The sequence below is a fragment of the Sceloporus undulatus genome, chromosome 3 (genome assembly GCF_019175285.1).
Source record: "Sceloporus undulatus isolate JIND9_A2432 ecotype Alabama chromosome 3, SceUnd_v1.1, whole genome shotgun sequence".
NCBI classification, from domain to species: Eukaryota; Metazoa; Chordata; class Lepidosauria; order Squamata; family Phrynosomatidae; genus Sceloporus; species Sceloporus undulatus.
The window spans coordinates 218984696-219003140 of NC_056524.1; the positions used below are offsets into that span (position 1 = coordinate 218984696).

At 39.0% G+C, this 18445-nt stretch overlaps 1 protein-coding gene across 6 annotated transcripts in view; it reads right to left on the reverse strand.

Moving 5' to 3' along the window:
- Window positions 1–18445, reverse strand: part of ETV5 (ETS variant transcription factor 5) — a 60000-nt gene that overhangs the window by 2274 nt on the left and 39281 nt on the right. For all 6 annotated transcript variants that reach the window (XM_042458005.1, XM_042458009.1, XM_042458008.1 and 3 more), the window contains 4 exons: window positions 16873–16935; window positions 14578–14646; window positions 13835–14004; window positions 2295–2396 (listed from right to left, as the gene is read on the reverse strand). In XM_042458005.1, coding sequence (XP_042313939.1) covers window positions 2295–2396; window positions 13835–14004; window positions 14578–14646; window positions 16873–16935 — 404 coding nt within the window. The remainder of the gene's footprint in view (window positions 1–2294; window positions 2397–13834; window positions 14005–14577; window positions 14647–16872; window positions 16936–18445) is intronic.

Genomic DNA, 18445 nt, shown 5'->3' on the forward strand with positions numbered 1-18445 from the left:
GCATATCCCTCCCCCATCTGCTGCAATTTTGTTTGCTATTGTTAAATCATTCTTGTTGACCTACTGCAAATGTTCCAGAGAACTAACGACATGTCCCAATCTACTTTCTGCTTGCTCTGACATCAGCATTTACAAATAAAGAGGGACAGAGTTATGTGTATTTAATGGCTGGATGGATTTATTGCCAAGGAAGACCAAAATAAAGTTATTCAAAACAGACAGGAAGTGAAGAATAATTTTTACAGCAGTTGTAACATCTTGTTCAGGAGCTTACAGTTGTTTGTATCAGGGCTTCTCAGACTATCTGATCAGCATTGCCCCCTTCCTACTGTGCCAGGGAGCAGTACCATATTTGTGCTCATTGGTTTCAGATGTTTCTTTATTTCCTGAAAACTTGCTATGGACCAACAGTAAGGAATGGCACCAGTTCACAGACCACTGTTTTGGGTAGCACTAGATTACATGCATATTTTCTCTTATCCATGCAGTGGCAGCATATATCCTCAAAATCTGGCATGAGGGGGTTTTGCAGGAAGGGGATACAAAGATGTCTCAGACAAACATCTCTCATAAGCCACTCTCTCCAGAAATGTATTTTAGCCACAAGTCCCTCTCAGCCTTATATCTGGGCTGTTAATTTGAGATTCTACAATCTACAATCACGTTGTACAGAATTTGAAAATCAGTTTTTTCAGCAACCAGCATTTTAAAACAACAACAAATTACTTTTAGCCCCTAAAAAGACTGTTTCATATACTGTGAAGTCGAAGGCTTTCATGGCCAGCATCCATAGTTTTTTGTGTTTTTTTTAGGCTATGTGGCCATGTTTTAGAAGAGTTTATTCCTGACATTTCGCGGGGATCTGTGGCTGGCATCTTCAGAGAATGCTGACCTGGAAAAGAGGCTCTCCTAGCAGACAATGATCACCAATTAGCAGACACTAATCCTCTTTTGCATATCCCCCAACCCTGAGGCCTGGCAATCAACAACAGAACAATACACAGATTAACATGGGAATCACTTCTCCTTACCCAGGATCACACAGTATATATATACCCACTCTGTTGCAGGTCAGCAGTCTCTGAAGATGCCAGCCACAGAAGCCGGTGAAATGTCAGGAATAAACTCTTCTAGAACATGGCCACATAGCCCGAAAACCCCACAAAAACGATAGTCTTCATACAGGTTTTTTTTTAAAGTAAAAGTACCGTGAGTGCTCACAAAAGCCCTTCCAGAAGTAATAAACTGGAAGGTGTGTCAGTAAGTACCTAGCTGCGAGCTTGGAATCGTAATTCATGTTCTATGGTACTGGCCTATTTATTTATTTTCTATGGAAGTCTATGGGAATTTGCAGAGTTTCAAACAAAGTATAGACAACCTGGATGTGAATCTGGCTAGTTTCAGTGGTGGTGGACTTGCTGCAGGGATGAAATGGACAAATGAATTCTATAGGCTTTGCTCAAAGGCACTGGTGATTTGCCTTATGTAGCGGAACACAACTAGTAAGTAACTTTAACATAACAGACATACAATGAAAAAAAAAAGATACTAAGAAGGGTGAAGATAATTTCTTAAAAGGCACCTCAGATACAGCAAAGATACTGTGTTCCAAATACTATGGAACAATTGCAATAGAAATGAGTGTCCTATTAAGGGTGAAGATTCTCATTTGCTCCAGAATAAAGCCTTAGGTTTGGGGGCTGAGAAAATGAAATATTGGCAGGCAAACAATATAACTTCAGGGGGTGGCATGTAGATTGTATAAATTAATGATGTAAAGTTTGCCTTTTGAAGCTGTAAACTGATTGTCTGGAAGGGCACCAAGAAATGGTGTGTTGGCAGATGGAACAGGAGGAACACTGGTCCTCAAAAAATGAATCATCCTAGTGCCAAAAACTGTTTGTCTACTGGAGGGCCAGGAATAGTGCAGCCATCCAACCACATACTGTATGACCTGAAGATTGTTGTTGTTGTGCTCCCATCTCCAATTATGGGGGTCCTTAAATAGTTCAATCTCACTAAGCATATGAGTGGCCATTTTGGCAGGCCTGTTTTAGGTCTGGGGAATTTTTTTTCTAAAAAAACCCAGAAGTTGCTACTGATTTTTTTTTGGGGGGGGGGGGGCCTTTTCAAGTCTAAAATAGGCGGAGGGCTGTCAAGTGGCCATTAAAATGCTGGTGTGGGGGTATTGGGGGGGGGGAGGTGCTCAGCCCTCAGGAATATCCCACCCCTGTTTTACAGCCACCCTATCCTTGCCTAGCAGGAACATTCAGAGCAAAGAGTGATATGCTTACCTTCTGCATGATGCCTTTTTCATAATAATAACGAAGAGAACGACTGAGCTTATCATAGTTCATAGCTGGCCGATTCTTCTGGATTCCCCACCGACGAGCTACCTAAAAATGTGAAAAATATAACAATGAAGCTTGTGAAATTTCTGGCATGACTGAGGAGTGTTAAAATCTTTGGAAGCAAGCCTCTAATGTAGGGTGGATAGGGAAGGGGATAGAATTGCCAACAATGGTAAGGTACAAGATTCCAGACTACTAGTATACAGGGCTCCAGTGCTTTTTAGCTAACCCAACTATTTGCTGGAAGAATCAGACAGGACACTAGGATTCCAAAAGCACTCAAGGCAGCTGTATTCTTCTGACATGTCTGTTGGGGTTGTAATTGCTAGTGACATATTCTCACAGCTATTATTCTGTATTTCAATATTCAGGTTCCTCCAGTATCCCTAACAGCTGAGAATGTCTGATTTTGTCTGAATCTTCATTCACACTGGCCAAGATGTAGAACGCATGGGAAAGAACTGCATGCATTAGCTCTTGAACAATCCATTTTAGTTTGTGTTTCAGGATCTGTTTTTCCCCCCTGGATTCTTCCAATGTAACACTTGCTGCTCATGGGATCTCATTTAAAAGTGAAGATTTCTTACATTTAGAGTAAGAAGATGAGCCCTCCCTTTGCCATCTGTTGTCATCTGGCCTCAGAGGGAGAGAAAGGCCTGCTAGTTCCATCAGGCTTGGCCCAAACAAAGAAGGAGAGCCCTCCCTCCAGTCCATCTGCCTTAGTCCAGGCCTCAGAGGGAGAGAAGAACTGCTGGACATGATCTCCTTCCCCACCACCATTCCCTTCTCCTTTTGTGTCATGTCTTTTTAGATTGTATGCCTGAGGGCAGGGAACTATCTAAATAAACAGATTGCATGTACAGCACTGTGTAAATTTACAGTGCTATATAAAGCTTAATAATAATTAGAAGAGATCCCTAAGCACATAAACATGAAAAGTTTTATTGGAATTAGGAATCCACATCCATTTACTACATAATTGTGTTCTGCCTACACAACTGTCACAAGGGTGACCAAATCAGTCATTTTAATATAAATACAGTACATTACTTAAGTCAGTGGCAAGTGTGATCTTTTTTTTTTTTTTTAATTTTTATTAAATTTTATATATTGTTGACAAAGATACAATTCAAGCATTATTAAACAATTAACTGAATCATATCTGTACAATAAATGTCCTAAATCCTATAAGATTACATAATAAATCTTATAAGATTACACAATATTTAAGAGTTTTACTTCTCTATACAGTGCACCCATTTCCATTCTATAAAATATTTTTAGTCATTTAACAAAAAATTCCATTTCTTTTGGTATTGCTGTATTGTTTTACCATTCGTTATCATGGAGAGCTTATCCATAAGTGCGAATTCAAATATTTTGTTATTCCATTCGCTTAGCAAAGGGGCTTTGGGCTTCTTCCAATATCTTGCATATACCAGACGAGCAGCTGTAATCATATATATTAGTTTGCTAATTTCCTCGTGGTTCAATTTGAGGTTACTCGTATCGATTATATTTAAAAGGAGTAATTCAGGAGTATAAGGTATATATTTTTGCATATATTTTACAATATGTTTATGAATGCTCTTCCAAAATTTTTGTATTGTTCTACATTGCCACCACATGTGATAAAAAGAACCGGTTTTTTTTTTTGCATTTCCAACAGTTGTTGTTTCTAGATCTTTTAATTTTAGCTAATTGGATTGGTGTCACGTAGCATCTATAAAACATTTTAATATAGTTTTCTTTTAAAATAGTACATTTTGAGCATTTCTGTATATTTATCCATGATCTCTCCCAATTCTCCATAGGGATATTATTATTCACATCTTGCATCCACTTGATCATGTTTTTCTTAACAACTTCGTCTTCCAAATCAAATTTCAATAACACCTTATATACCTTAGAGATCATATGTTTTTCTTCCCCCATCCAGATTTTATCAATTTCATTTAATTCAGATTCAATTCCGTATTGTGCTATATCTTTTTTAAATTCTTCCGTAATTTGCCTATATTTGAACCAGTGGATTGTCAAACCCTCCCTATGTAATTCCTCCAATGATTTGATTTTTATTCGTTTCTTAATCAATAATGCCTCGTAATCTAACCAATCATGTTCCTTGGAAACTTGCTCTTTATGCAGTGCTTCTTGTGTAGAGTGCCATCTGGGAATTTTTTGGTGGAAAAGTTTTTTGTAGGTATTCCAAACTTTTAATAAAGGTTTCCTAAAAATATGATCATTGAAGCTTTTCTTATCTTTGCAGTTATCATAATTCAGATAAGCATGCCAGCCTAGTTTTAGTTTATAGCTTTCTAAGTTAGTTATTTTTCTATTTCTTAATGTAATCCATTCTTTAATCCATGTAAGTGCACAAGCCTTAAAGTATAATTCTAAGTTTGGTAGTCCCAGTCCCCCTTTATCTTTATTATCACACATTATTTTGAGCTTTATTCTGGGTTTTTTCCCATGCCATAAAAAGCGAGTTATATCTCTATTCCAGATATTGAACGGTTTCTTATTGCAGATTATAGGAATCGTTTGAAATAAAAATATCATTTTGGGAAGTACGTTCATTTGTATACATGCAATCCTGCCCAATAAGGAAAGTTGATGACTACTCCATTTCCTCAAATCGCTTTTTATCTCCTTCCAAGTTTTAATATAGTTATTTTCAAAAAGATCCGAATTTTTTCCAGTTAGTATTATTCCCAAATATTTTACTTTATTTACAATTTGTATTTCTGTTTTCTTTGTTAATTCTGCCAGTTCTTGGCTTTTTAAATTTTTTACCATAATACCACTTTTAATTTTATTGACCATACATCCTGATATTTGCCCGAATTGATCTAAGATCCTTTGGAGTTTATTTATATTCTGATGTGGCTTTTCTAGAAAGACTACCAAGTCGTCTGCAAAGGCACATAAATTGTATATTTGATTATTAATTTTAATCCCCTGATTTCCTAGTTCATCTCTTATTTTTCTGTTCAGAACCTCCATAACTATTAAAAATAGCAGTGGAGAGAGGGGACACCCCTGTCTTGTGCCTCTACCAATGTTGTACTGTCTAGTTTTTTCTCCATTTACAATTAATTGGGAACTTTGCTTGTTGTAAATCATTTTAATCCATTGTAGAAATGCCCCTTTTATTCCACTTAATGCCAGTACTTCCTTCATAAAGTCCCAAAGTACCTTATCAAAGGCTTTTTCTATATCAAGAAAAATCAATCCGACTTTTCTATTAATATTTTTATCACAGAAATCAATTATATTAACAACCGTTCTTATATTATTTTTTAAGTACCTTCCTGGTAAGAAACCTGTTTGATCTTCTTTAATCCATTTATTTAGTATCTTTTTAAGTCTATTCACCAAAATTGAGGCAAAGATTTTGTAGTCTTGATTTAATAAAGCAATAGGGCGGTAATTATTTAGCATCGTAGGGTCTTTTTTCTTCTTTCAATATTAGGGTGGTTAAAGATTGTTCCCATGAATTTGGATATTTTCCTAATTTTATTTCTTGAAAAGTTTTACATAGTGGGACTATTAAGATTTCTTTGAACACTTTATAAAATTTCGCAGGTAGTCCATCCGGGCCAGGGGCTTTATTATCTTTTAAATTATTTATTACTGTAATAATTTCTTGTACTGTGATCTCGGCGTTCAACTCTTCCAGATATTTAGCTGGAATTGGTGTAAACTTGTCTTTATTTAAGTATTCCAGGATTATTTTATATCTATTATCGCCTTCTATTTCTGCCTTAAACTGATTTTCAAAATAGTTTGCTGCAATTTCTTTTAGATCTTTCTGTTGAACATATTCCTTAGAGTTTACTGTAAGTTTGACTATTGAGTTTCTTTCTTTATTTTCCTTAAGTTTTTTCGCCAACCATTTTCCAGTTTTGTTAGCATTTTCAAAATAATAATGTTTAATATATTTAGTCTTATTTAACAGATCTTTTGTCAAATTTTGGTTTAATTTGAGTTTTAGTTTTTGCCACTCATCAGTGATTTGAATATTTTGAGGAGACCTTTTCATTTCTATTTCTTTTCAAGATCGCAAGTGTGATCTTGAAGTGTTTAGCATTTGTATCATTCAGGTTTAGGAATGGTATGTCTCATGTGTATGTTTGGTTGCAGAAATACAGCCTGAATTTTCCTAGCTGTCCCCTGTCCTCCTCTGGCCACAAAATAGCTTATAGGGGACAACATGTCAGCAGAAGAAAGGTAGCCTGTGTTCAGGCAGAGTAGGGGAAGAGGCAGAGATATACTTATCAGAGGTTTATGAACTGCCAAGCTGATCAAAGATCTCAGCCACAGTGTGAATTTAACATAGGTTGGCAGTTGATATCCAACAAACCACTATATCAGTGGTGGTGAACTTGTGCTCTCTAGCTCTGTTGAACTCCAGCTCCCATTAACAGCAACCAGCACTGTCAGTGCTCAGGGACAATGGGAGCTATGATTCAGAACATGTACAGGGCCACAAGGCCTCTCACAGTTGTTAGATATTAGAAGAGATGCATCACCAAACTTCAAGTATGCTTCAACAAAACAAAATGAGCAAAGCTCTTCATATTTTAGGAAGCTAAGTTAAACACATCTCAAGAGATGTAAAAAGCCACATCCATTCCCTTGGATTTCACAAGGCCTGCTTGCTGCTTTGGAAAGTCTTTAAAAACTAGCCAGACTCTGTTGGCAAAAAACAGAGAGTATTGACCCACAGCCCATTAGCATGTTATGCTTATTGACTGCAATGTAAACCACAGCCAGCAAGACATGATCAGGAAAACTAATGGACGTAAAAGTGTGCAAGAGCACTGACTCAGTTCTAATATAATTCTGAAGCAATTGTGTAGAGAAGATTACTCACTTCAGCATTCTTTGGGAGGAAGATCTGATGACATAAGCCTGTTGCCAACCAACCAACCTACTGTTTCCCTGGGGATTTCTGGGATGGACAATCAGCCAGGCACTCAGAGAAGATTAATGGGATTTCCTAGCACTAAGTGCACTGAGGCAGCCTGCGCCCACCTGAGGCAAAGGCGCAGAACATCAGTCTAAACCAAATATGTGGGGTGTTTCCAATGGCCTCAGCAACTAAACAGATAACTATATGAATGCAATGCACCAGTCAGACTAGTTTTTCTGTAAGAACAAAGAAACAGGGAGGAAATGAAATGCATGGATGAATTAAATAGTATATCACCAGGGAAAACAGAATGTACTCACTCAGTGCCCCACATCACTTTAGCTCCTGCACACAACCATGTATTTACCACCCACCCACTGTACACCTCTTTGTTCATTCTCTGTCTGTCCAATTAAAATCACAAGGAAAGTTACAACAGAGGTGCCACTTGACTCCCCTTCACACTCATTTTTTCTTGACTCCCCTTCACACTCACTCCATCCAAAACCTTGTCCCCTTGTTCTCATACCCCCAAGGATAAGTGTACCACTGCCCGCCACAGTTGTGTGCACATACAGTACTTGTATTCAGTAGATCTAATAGTGTACCAATTACTTTAGTGTCAAAGGAAGAAAGCGAACACGAAATTCTGCTATGCTCCTCCTCTATTTTTAAGCTAATGCATTGCAATAGGCTTCTCAATAGCTTATGGAATTAATCCTCCCCTAAGTGGCTCCAGGGTGGAAGCATGTTTGGTTGCATTTTGCATGTTCAGACACAAGCTCACTCCATATGTATGTAACAGCAGGAAAATACCTGAGAGCACATTGCCAGTGCACGGATTCCAAGTCGCCCTGTAGGTGATGGTTACATAATCACCTAGCAGCAGCCTGGCTTTGATTTCGAGTCAAATCCTGCAAGAGCTTTCTCGTTACTACTATGTAGCCTGGCAGAGAAAACCACGAGATGCTTCAAAACTATTCTCATCCTTTTCCTGGCCAATACAGTCAGAAAGCAAGGACTGTCATTATCGGCAGCCCTTCGATTGAGCCTGCTGCTTCCATTTGCTTGGGGCAGAGATGGAAGATGTGAAATTTCCAGTGAAAATTTCCTTTCCCTTTCGAACAGGAAGCAAGGTCTTGCAAAGGCACCTGGTGCTCCCCTGGTCTTCTCACCAAAGTAAAAGGCCAGGCAGCACAGTTTCATGAAGCATTTCCAGATCAAAGCAATGCTTTTTCATAATGGAGAGGGAACGAAACAGCAGACTATCAAAGACCTTTGACTAGGGGAGGCTGCCAAATTGTTGTTCGCAAAAACCACAATTTCCATGCAGAGTGTACTGTATATTATAGATAATTACCCACCATGCACTGCATGGCTGTGCAGCTGGTTTCAATTATTAGTCAAACAGCTTCCTCCTCTGCATCATTCAGCACAACCAAGTGCACCACAAGATCCCTGTCAGTAATTTCAGGGGTTTATTTACAAACCCAGTGTCTCCACAGGGCGACAACAGAGCAAAGCCTATAGCGACAGTGGAAATTAGCAGAAAACCTTTTTTTAGACACAACTGTCTGACACTTAAATGAGGAAAACAAATATATATATATATGGGGGGAGAATAAAAGAATGCCCCAGTAAGAATTAAACTGGAGGCACAAGAAACCCACCCCTAAAACATCTGCTAGAAGCTAATAACTTCATATCCTCTCATATTTCATAGATGAAAACCAGGATGCATGTGGCCAAACAACATCAGAGGTGGCTAAAGATATTAATGAGGAAGAACACACAAGATGCGGCAGTTTGCTTATGCCTGAGCCTAATGGGAAGAGCAAAATGCTGCCCCCTCCTCTCCTCTCACTCCTGAGTTGAGTGCAATCCACTTTTGCAGCAAATGAAGTAAGCTGAGGATGAAGGGGGAAAGTGGGAGAATGAGAATGAAACAGGGGTATTTTAAAAGGAACTGGGAAAAAAAATGAAATGATAGAGGATGAATTGGGACTTCCCCTGCCAAATAGCAACAGTTGGAGTGCTATGTTACTATAACAAAAAACCCCAATTCATTTGGCACAATATGATTTAAACCTATCATGGTAATAATATACAATGAAGACTGCAAAAGAGGAAGCAATAAAAATGCAAATAGCCAAAGATATTTCCAACTTATGGAGACCCCAAGTTGAACTATCATGGGGTTTTCTTGACAAGTTTCTCTAGAGAGGATTTGCTTCTGCCATCCTCTGAGGATGAGATTCTGTAACTTGCCCATGGTAACCGAGTGCGTTTCCATGGCTGAGCAGTGATTCAAACTCTGGTATTCCAGAGTCATAGTCCAATGTTCAAACCCCTACACCATGCTGTCTCTAACACGTGCATATTAGACAATCCTTATTCTTGGGAAACATAATAACATTTTAATAAGAAAAATAAAATACAGTTTTCTAATGACTGACAATGTTCCAAGAAATATTAAAAAGGAAAAGTAACTCTACCTTTTATACGTAGCAAAAACAAATAGACCATCCTTTCAACAATAACAAAGGTAATAATTGTTTATAATTGATCCAAAGCTGCAGAATTTTCCAGAAAGTGACATATGCTTTGCAATCTGTTTTGTAAACCTCCTGGGGGCATTGTTAACTAATAAAGAGACGAGTTTGCCCCTTTCTGCTGCTACACTCCCTATGAACAAGAACTGTTCAAAACAGATGAATGATAAAAGAGAAATGCTCTTTCTTCAGCATTTTGTCAGATTGTAAAGAAAATGTACCTGTGCAGATTAACATCTGAGCAATTTTACATCCATAACAGATGGTGAACCTTGATATAACTGTAAATTTATTGCATATATTTTTAGTGATATTTGGATTTTCACCATTGTAAATATATAGTTTATCCAATGATACTGTGACAATATAACACAACTGATTTTCTCACTCCTGTTATTAGCTTCTTTGCATGTATTTTAGGGGTAATTTCTCACATCTTCAGTTATGAGAAAAAGACCTGCTAATTTGGAAACCGTTGTGGAGAGTCAGTGAGCGGCATCAAAGAATTAGCAGGGAAGAAGCAAGAAACAAAATCTCACTAGAATCTTTCTTATGTGCTATTTTTTAACTGCACATTTTAATCACTCTGTATATTGTTAAATCTGGAATCCTTTTTGCTTCAGTACCTATGGACAAAAAAATCTTCAAAGGGGAGTGGGGAGGAACCAGCAAAAAGAAGCTATCCTGCTCTTTCTTCACCATTTTAGATTGTAAGCCTGCGGGCAGGGAACTGTCTGGTTAAAAATAATAATAAATGTAAGCCGCCCTGATAGCCATTAGGGCTGAAGGGCGGGATATAAATACCTAAATAAATAAATAAATATCTAATTTCATGTGAAGTACTGTTGTTTCCCTAAGCATTTAAAAATAATTCTGCCAGTGCAAACAATATTCAATTGGACACAGTAGTGTCATACTTCAGAGATGAAGACATAGTCCATTTTAAAAGATCCCAAACTTGCCTCCAAAAGATTATTTTCACCCCCAAAAAGATAAGAATTAGGCATGTGGTATTCTGCGGTGTTTTTGGTTGGATGCAGTGATATCCAACCAGAGCGACAATAAGTCTGGATTTCTTCACTGATTTCTAAGGGAGGGGGTTTTCACTTTCACCCTAGAAGAGAAAAAAAGGTTCTATAGAAACTGGGGCGTGGGGGGGGGGGGAGTGATCAGCCTTAATCTAATAATTACAAGTCTGTGGTTTCATGAGTCTCCTACATAAGACTTTTCTAGCATACTGATTCCCTGTTACCCATTATTCAATAGCAGAATATTGGCCAGACTTTCAGTGTTGATGTATCAACCTTTCCACCAACTGCACCACTAACAACAAAAGCTCCTTGAATTGTCAACATTATGTAGAAAGTACTCATAGGGACAGAATAGGGTTGTTGGTTTTTCCCAATTGAACTGATATCCTGCTTCAACATGGTATTTGATCCTGGGGTGGTTCACAGCAATTAAATGGCAATAAATAGAATTTTAAAAAAAGAAACATCTATTATTATGATCAAAGAGCCATGATTCAAAGGTCTTTTCAGTTAGTTCTGAAACTTGTATTGAGACTCAACCAAAGTTTGGAGGGGAGAACATTCCACAATCACGATGCTACTGCTGAAAAGGCCCATGAGTGAGTTGTACATTTTATTTTTTTAACATCAGAAAGGTAATGGGGTAGGTTTGGATATATACATATGCACAAATCAAATCAAATAAATGCACTAATTCATGCAATAAATAAGTAATAATCAATAAACTAGGGTTCAATATATTTAGGCTATTATTGCTAGCCAAAGATTTGTCCTTTCCAAAGTTCATCCCTTCTCCCAAAGATGTATCTGGCATTGTGCTACATCTCTGAAATGTAGCACAGGGTTGGAAGAAAATCTCTTGTTCTAAGCTTAAATATGGGGAAGACAGAAGGAGGGGTTGGCTCTGTCATTGCTTTAGTGGGTACTCTGGCTACAGACCACCCATCAGGTGCAGTGGCAAAGCCTTGGTTCCACTTCCCCCTTCCATCTGTGGACATGAATTGTTGGCATGCCTAAAGCTTTGCATTTGTACTGCTAAGTCTGCTAGGAGCATAGGCAGGAAAAAACCTGACTTTCAGGGAGCTTGCTCCAGCACGTATGGAGCAAAATCTGCTGATGGAGCTCCACATGCTGGAGACCCAGTGTGGTATAGTGGTTTGGGTTCAGAACTGGAACTTGGAAGACCCAGAGCTTCATCCCAACTGAGTCATGAAACTTACTGGATGACCTTAGCCAAGCACTCCTTTTCTCAGACGACTAACTTGCAGGGGGAGTAGATTCATATACACCACACTGAACTTACAGAAGGAAAGGCAGGACAAAAATGTATGTAGCAAATATATCAACAAACGGAACAGCTGAATCTGTGCAGTTAAACAGAATTGTCTATTGATGTCTGAAATCTAATAATGCTGCCTTCAGTGAATTCAAAGATGCCTTCTGTCACAAGGGTCACACAATCCAAAATCAGTGCACCCTGTAAAATGTCTTGTGTCTAGTCCAATTGCATTTTATATTTAATAAGATCATGCAATTACAATAGCTCAAGAAGATAATCTAACGACTGAAAGGCAATCCAACCAATTAAGACAGGGAGTCATCACTGGCAAACAATCAGATGCACCAACAGCCAAACCAAGCAAATTTGTGCTCAATATATTCAGCAAGAAATGTGGAAGCTGGGCCTCCTGCCATCTGCTCTGTGGTTTCTCTCTATCTGACAATAATGTGGACTGGAGAAGATTCAATAAACACATTTACACAATTCCAAAAATGGTTCTATTTGCTGCTGCTCTGGCTCTTGTTTCCACCCTGAGCGCCATTCATGAGAAGTTCCATTTGCAATCTGCAAGTCAGTTGATAACTAGGACAGATTAATTGTCACAATAGTTATTCATGTAGGAGTCATGGACTTTTCAAAGCATCACATGGTTCATCCAAAGTGTACACCTTTTTTTCAACAACAGACCAGGCAGCTTTAGGATGTTACGAAAAGCTCTGACAAGAGCTGCCTTGTTGTACAAAGGTGAAGTCACACACCTCTCTCATAGGGAAATATAGAAGAAGGTAGCAATTTGCTGATCGCATGTGTGATCCATTTCCACATAAGGTCACACAGTGCTAGCCATTCATTTATGAGTTGTGTCCAGGCATGTGTTCTGCACACTAGGAAGCTGTTTGTATCTTTGGAGTATCACCTTCTATCTACATCTATTATGTCTCTTTGAGCTTATCAATTCTAATCCACTATGGTCACATCTCCAACAAGCAGCCATATGGAAGATTCTTGAGAATGCCTTTACTGACAACCACCCACCTCATGGGTCTACACTGCTATACTGCACCATACAGGAACATTGGAATTATAAAATTAGAATGATAAAAAATCTGCAAATTTCTGGTGCAAGCCAAATGTTACCACTGAACAAAATATTTCACCGTTAAGGTAGAAACCATAGTTCTGCCATGTACTATGGTTACAGTCATCTAACTTGCATTAACCAGAGACATAACCACTACTTTTCTGAAATAGCAAACACTGACTATTCTGACCCTTGTCAAGTGGCCCTGGCACAGAGATAGGTATAAAAGGAGGAACAGCAACTAGCCTAAGATTTCATCCTATTTTCTTTTTTCAATGAAAAGGCGAGTTTGGTCACAGACAGCAATTTCAAAATATTGCTTTCATCTTCAAATATTTTATCCTTTTCTTTTGCTAACACTTTCTAGTACTGCCTTTCCCAGTGAGGTGCCTTCCAAAGAGTGTTGGGCACAACTCCTTTAATCCTCAACCAGCATTGCCAATGGATGATGGGAACTGTAATTGTAACCCAACATATCTGGTGGGCACTAAGTTGGGAAAAGCTATTTGTTTGGATTTCCAGACATTCAGCTAGTTGAAACTCAAACCTGTTGTTTAGTCATTGGAAAGTTAAAGGTACAACAACAATAGTGATGGGAAGGAGGCTCTCATATTCTTACCTCTTCTGGCTCAATCAGCTTGAATTCCATGCCTCTACCAGTCCAAGCAATAAAGTGAGCATTTGCTGGATCGTCAAGGAGTGTGACGAGAAACTGCCACAGCTGGAGTGATCCTCGTCTTTGGTAAGGAGGCCCTTCACGGTATACTGTGGGTTCTTGCTTCACTTTACCTGTTTACAACAACAGATACCAGTTAGAACTGATATTTAAAGAGCCTCACCTTTTCGTGATATAGATTTCTCTGCTTCTCAAACAATTTCAGAAGTGATTGCAAATCTGACTACTGGTGCATCTTTTTGCACCTCCCCTCTTATGCTTGGAAAAGTTACTTTTTTGGACTCCAGCTCCCAGAAGCCCCCAGCCAACACAGTCACTGGACATGTGGCTGGAGGACTTTGGGAAGAAATATGTGATGTAATCACTGGATGTGATTACTATGCACTGGAAAAATACACCTTCCTATATATATTTTGGCCACCAAATTCATAAAAGATCTATGACTAAAACTCAGAAACATTTGGAGAATTCTTTCATAGTATGTGGCCCAAACGAGGCTGACTTTGCTGAAACAGATGGAAGGGCTGCTTTTGGCTAACCCATTTTCTGACATATCTCAGCTCACTGAAACCTTCCCAGCCCCCCATACCCTTTCACTCACCCCAAAATATGTGTGTGTGTGTGTGTGTGTGTGTGTGTGTGTGTGTGTGTATTTGTGTGAAAGAAAGAGAGAGTCCAGTGCTTACCTTCCATTCTCTCTGGTACAACACAAGTATCATCAAAGTACAATCGGGCATCTTTCTCATAGGAGAACCCTAGTTAAGGGAGAAGACATATCCATTAGCTCGCAAATTTTGTTTTATTCTTTTCACAGCTTGGACAAGTTACTTTTCTGGACTAAAATTCATAGAATCCCCAGGCTACCAGGTTACTGGTACATACACAGTTAGGCTGTGCATTCCTTTTTTGCCTGTTGTCAGAAATGTTAGCTATTCAGTCACTTATTAAAGTCTGCAGGTAAGGGCCTGAAATGCTCATTTGCAAATATGCTGCCTGCTGCTTCTGTGAGTGTAAGGAGTTGTCCAGACAGTAGGTTCCCACAGGACTAGTTTCACACAGACGTGTTAAATTGCAAATGCCAGTTAAAAGGTTTTGCATACAGAATAGTACCAAATCAAACAGGCTTCTTGTACTGCAGTTGCTCTGCTGGATTTCACCTGCACTAACTTTGGATTTCACCTGCACTAACTTTGCCAGTATTCAGTTCTGCCTTTTAGACTAGTAGGGACAAGTATGGACTGTGGTTGTTAGTTGATGTAGGCAACATTTTGTTCCTACTCTATCTAGACATTGCCAGGTGGCACTGCTTCATTGGTAGTTCAAAGAGCTCTGTATACATGTGTGTGAGAGAAATGGCTTGCTCAGATAATTTTCCATTGGAGCCCGACTTTTATAGCAACTCCTGTAACCATGGCAGCTGGCAGTGCCAGCTAATGTGCCAAAGGAGGAGACAAAGTGGAAGAAACCACTCTGTGAGTAAAATATCCTTTTCTAGCAAAAGAAACTGGCAGCAGACATAGTGAATTTCTGATGGGCTTTAAAAGAACACTGTCACTATAGGCTTTCTAGCAATGGAACCAAGACAATTTGCAGTAAGATGAGGAGTATTTATCAAAATACAACATATCATCATCATCTGAATAAAACAGGCTTCCCTGGTCCAGTTAATGTGATGGTGTGAAAACATAATTCACAGTGTTATTAACAGGGTGACACACTCTCTGCAACTGCCAATTTTCTTTTTGTTGGTAGGAACAGGTAGGAGTATTTAAGAAGAAGCAGCACAGGATTCTGCAGAGAGGAGAAAGCTTCATGTGGTTGCATTAGACAATGGAACTTTTCCACCAGTACTGGAAGCAAGTTGCTCTTTTCCAGAATTTGCTGGCCAATTAATTGGATCAGTGTTTAGATATTTTAGTTTTTTGGGGGATTATAATTACCAGATATAAAACTAGCCACCATAACCAAGGAGTTTATGCCACCAAAGTCACTTTTTCATACTCTAAATAGGCCACAATTAGCATTGTGAAGATCAATCTTGTGTGATTATCCCCTTACTGCAATGGGAAACTGAAGCCGAGAGACAGTGCCTTGCCTAAGATTACTTTTTTAGTTCATCAGTGGGATCTGAACCAGCAAGAGAAAAGGCAGAAAGTAGCAAGGAAAGAGCCACCAAACAAGGCAAAGCAAGAGGAAGAAGAGAAATATCAAGTGAAGTGTAGTGTGGCCATACACCAGGAATACCCTTCTTTGGATCTCACTGGCTATAGTCTTATGCAAGCCACTCTCTTTGCCTTGGTTCCCCTTTGAATTAGGGCGACAATCACAGTCTTTGGCTGTTGTGAGGATTATTATTATTTTTTAAAATCTAAATACTTTTAACCATTATATAAATGCATGAAATATTGTTATTAGCCAGAGCCTTGCACTGTTTCCTTGGTTTCTCCTCCTGTATTTCAGATTTTTTAAGCAGAGATATGAAAGTCAGTGCTAATGGTTCCACAGAATTATGAGACTTGATACAAACCCTTGAGGTCATTTAATCCAACTATCTGCTTAGTGCACAGTCTATAAAACAGGATGAGGTACAGTGTTTCTGACTGTCTAACCTTTGCTTAAATACTTCCACCTAAGGAGAACCCTCTACTTTCTGGTGAGTTTGGCCATTAGGAAGTTTCTCCCAGTATCTGAAGGAAATAGGGCTCTCTTGCAACTTCTATTCATTGGTTCTAGTTTTGACCTCTGGAGCAACAGAGAGCAAATCTGCTCCATCGTCTATCTTTTAATTATGCAAAGACTGTGATCACGTCTCTTCCCCAGGCTGAACACAGCCAGCTCTTTCAAGTGGTTATGAGAGAGAACATTCCCCCACCACCTTACTATTGGGATAATCACGTCCAGCTCCACATTCATGTGCCTCAATTTTATTTCAACTTTATGCAGACATGCATAACTATGTATATAGTTGACTGCTCACTTACCATCATGACTATTGGGGAAGTAGCCTCCTCCTCTCACATATGCTGACTGGCAGTTAGGCACTTCTGAAAAAAAGATGGAGAAGAAGTTAGTAACACCCTATATACACATATTTCACTTCTTATTCAGATAGACATATCTCCAAAGAAAACCCCAGATATACCAAACATACAGATTTGTGTGATTTCACTTGGCTGTTGGAATTTTAGAGTATTGTTCAAGACCCTGCCACCCCACAACAAATGCTTTGCAGATTGCATCCTCCATTCAACAGGACATGAGCCTTACTGCTCCTTTATACTGAAAGATTGTAACCCTATTCAAACTTACTTCAGAATAAGCCCCATTGAGCCATGTTGCTTATTATTAAATAAAAACGTAGAGAAGCTATGGAATGTACTTTCTTCCAACAAAGAAGTTACAGTAGTTCAATGCCACTTTAACTATCATCATTCCAACCTATGGAATCCTGGTATTTGTAGTTTGGTGAGGCATTTAGAATTCCCTGCTGGAGAGTGCCAACCCTCTCCTCTGAATTACACTCCTTAAGTGGGTCATGGTATTCCTGCTTGAATCCCTGAGGAGGATGGATAGCAGCAGAGTACCTTGGGAGCTTTAATTCAGAGAAATAAATTACAGCTTCCTAGCAGAAAAATTTAAGTACTGCTCATCAAATGATAAACCCCAGTATGATGTATCCAACTGGTAACAAACTGCCCAACATATATACTTGGAATATTTCATACTGAACAGGTCACATGATTGCCCTAAGAACACAGGAACATAGAAAGCTGCCTTAGAAGGGTCAACTGGTCCCAATATTGTCAATTTTGACTGGCAGTGGCCCTCCAGGATTTCAGGTAGGAGTCTCCTCACCCTACCACCCATCCAGTTCTAACTAGGCACAGCCATGCTTAAGTTCCAAATTAGGTGGGACTGGCTTTGTTTAGGGTGGTATGGTTGTATAACCAATGCTTCTGAATTTAAATTTGATGAAATCCTGCCTAAATTACCATGCATCAGATTACAGACAAAGGTGAATATTATGAGCAGAGAGGGTGGTCCTGCATTCCCCAAGCTGGATTCAGATGAATTTTAAATTCAGAGGGCTAAAACTCACTGGGTGGTGAGCCTATACAACTGCAGAACCCAGTAATTTATTACCTTGTCATAACAATAACTCCTGTTGCCATCAGCTGTGGAAGATTCTCATTACTGTGCAATAAGAAGCTATAGGCCTAACCAGCTCCCTGCATGTTTGTAGCTGACACGCAGAATTTACAGGAAACCATCATATTAATGTTACTGTTGCTATCATTATTTTATATCCTGCCTTTCTCCCAATAATGGGACCCAAGTTGTTGAACAGCATATTTAAAACAATACAAATTGAAAACAATACATTAAAAGCCCAACTCTAGTCAGTTTGTGAAAGCCTGATGGCACAAAAATGTTTTGATCTGCTGACGGAAAGCGATCAGGGATGGGGCCATTCTGGCCTCTCTAGGGAAGGAAGAAGTATGGGAGAAGGTTATCTCCCTTTTCCCACCAAACAAGACTGAGATGGTGGTAGGA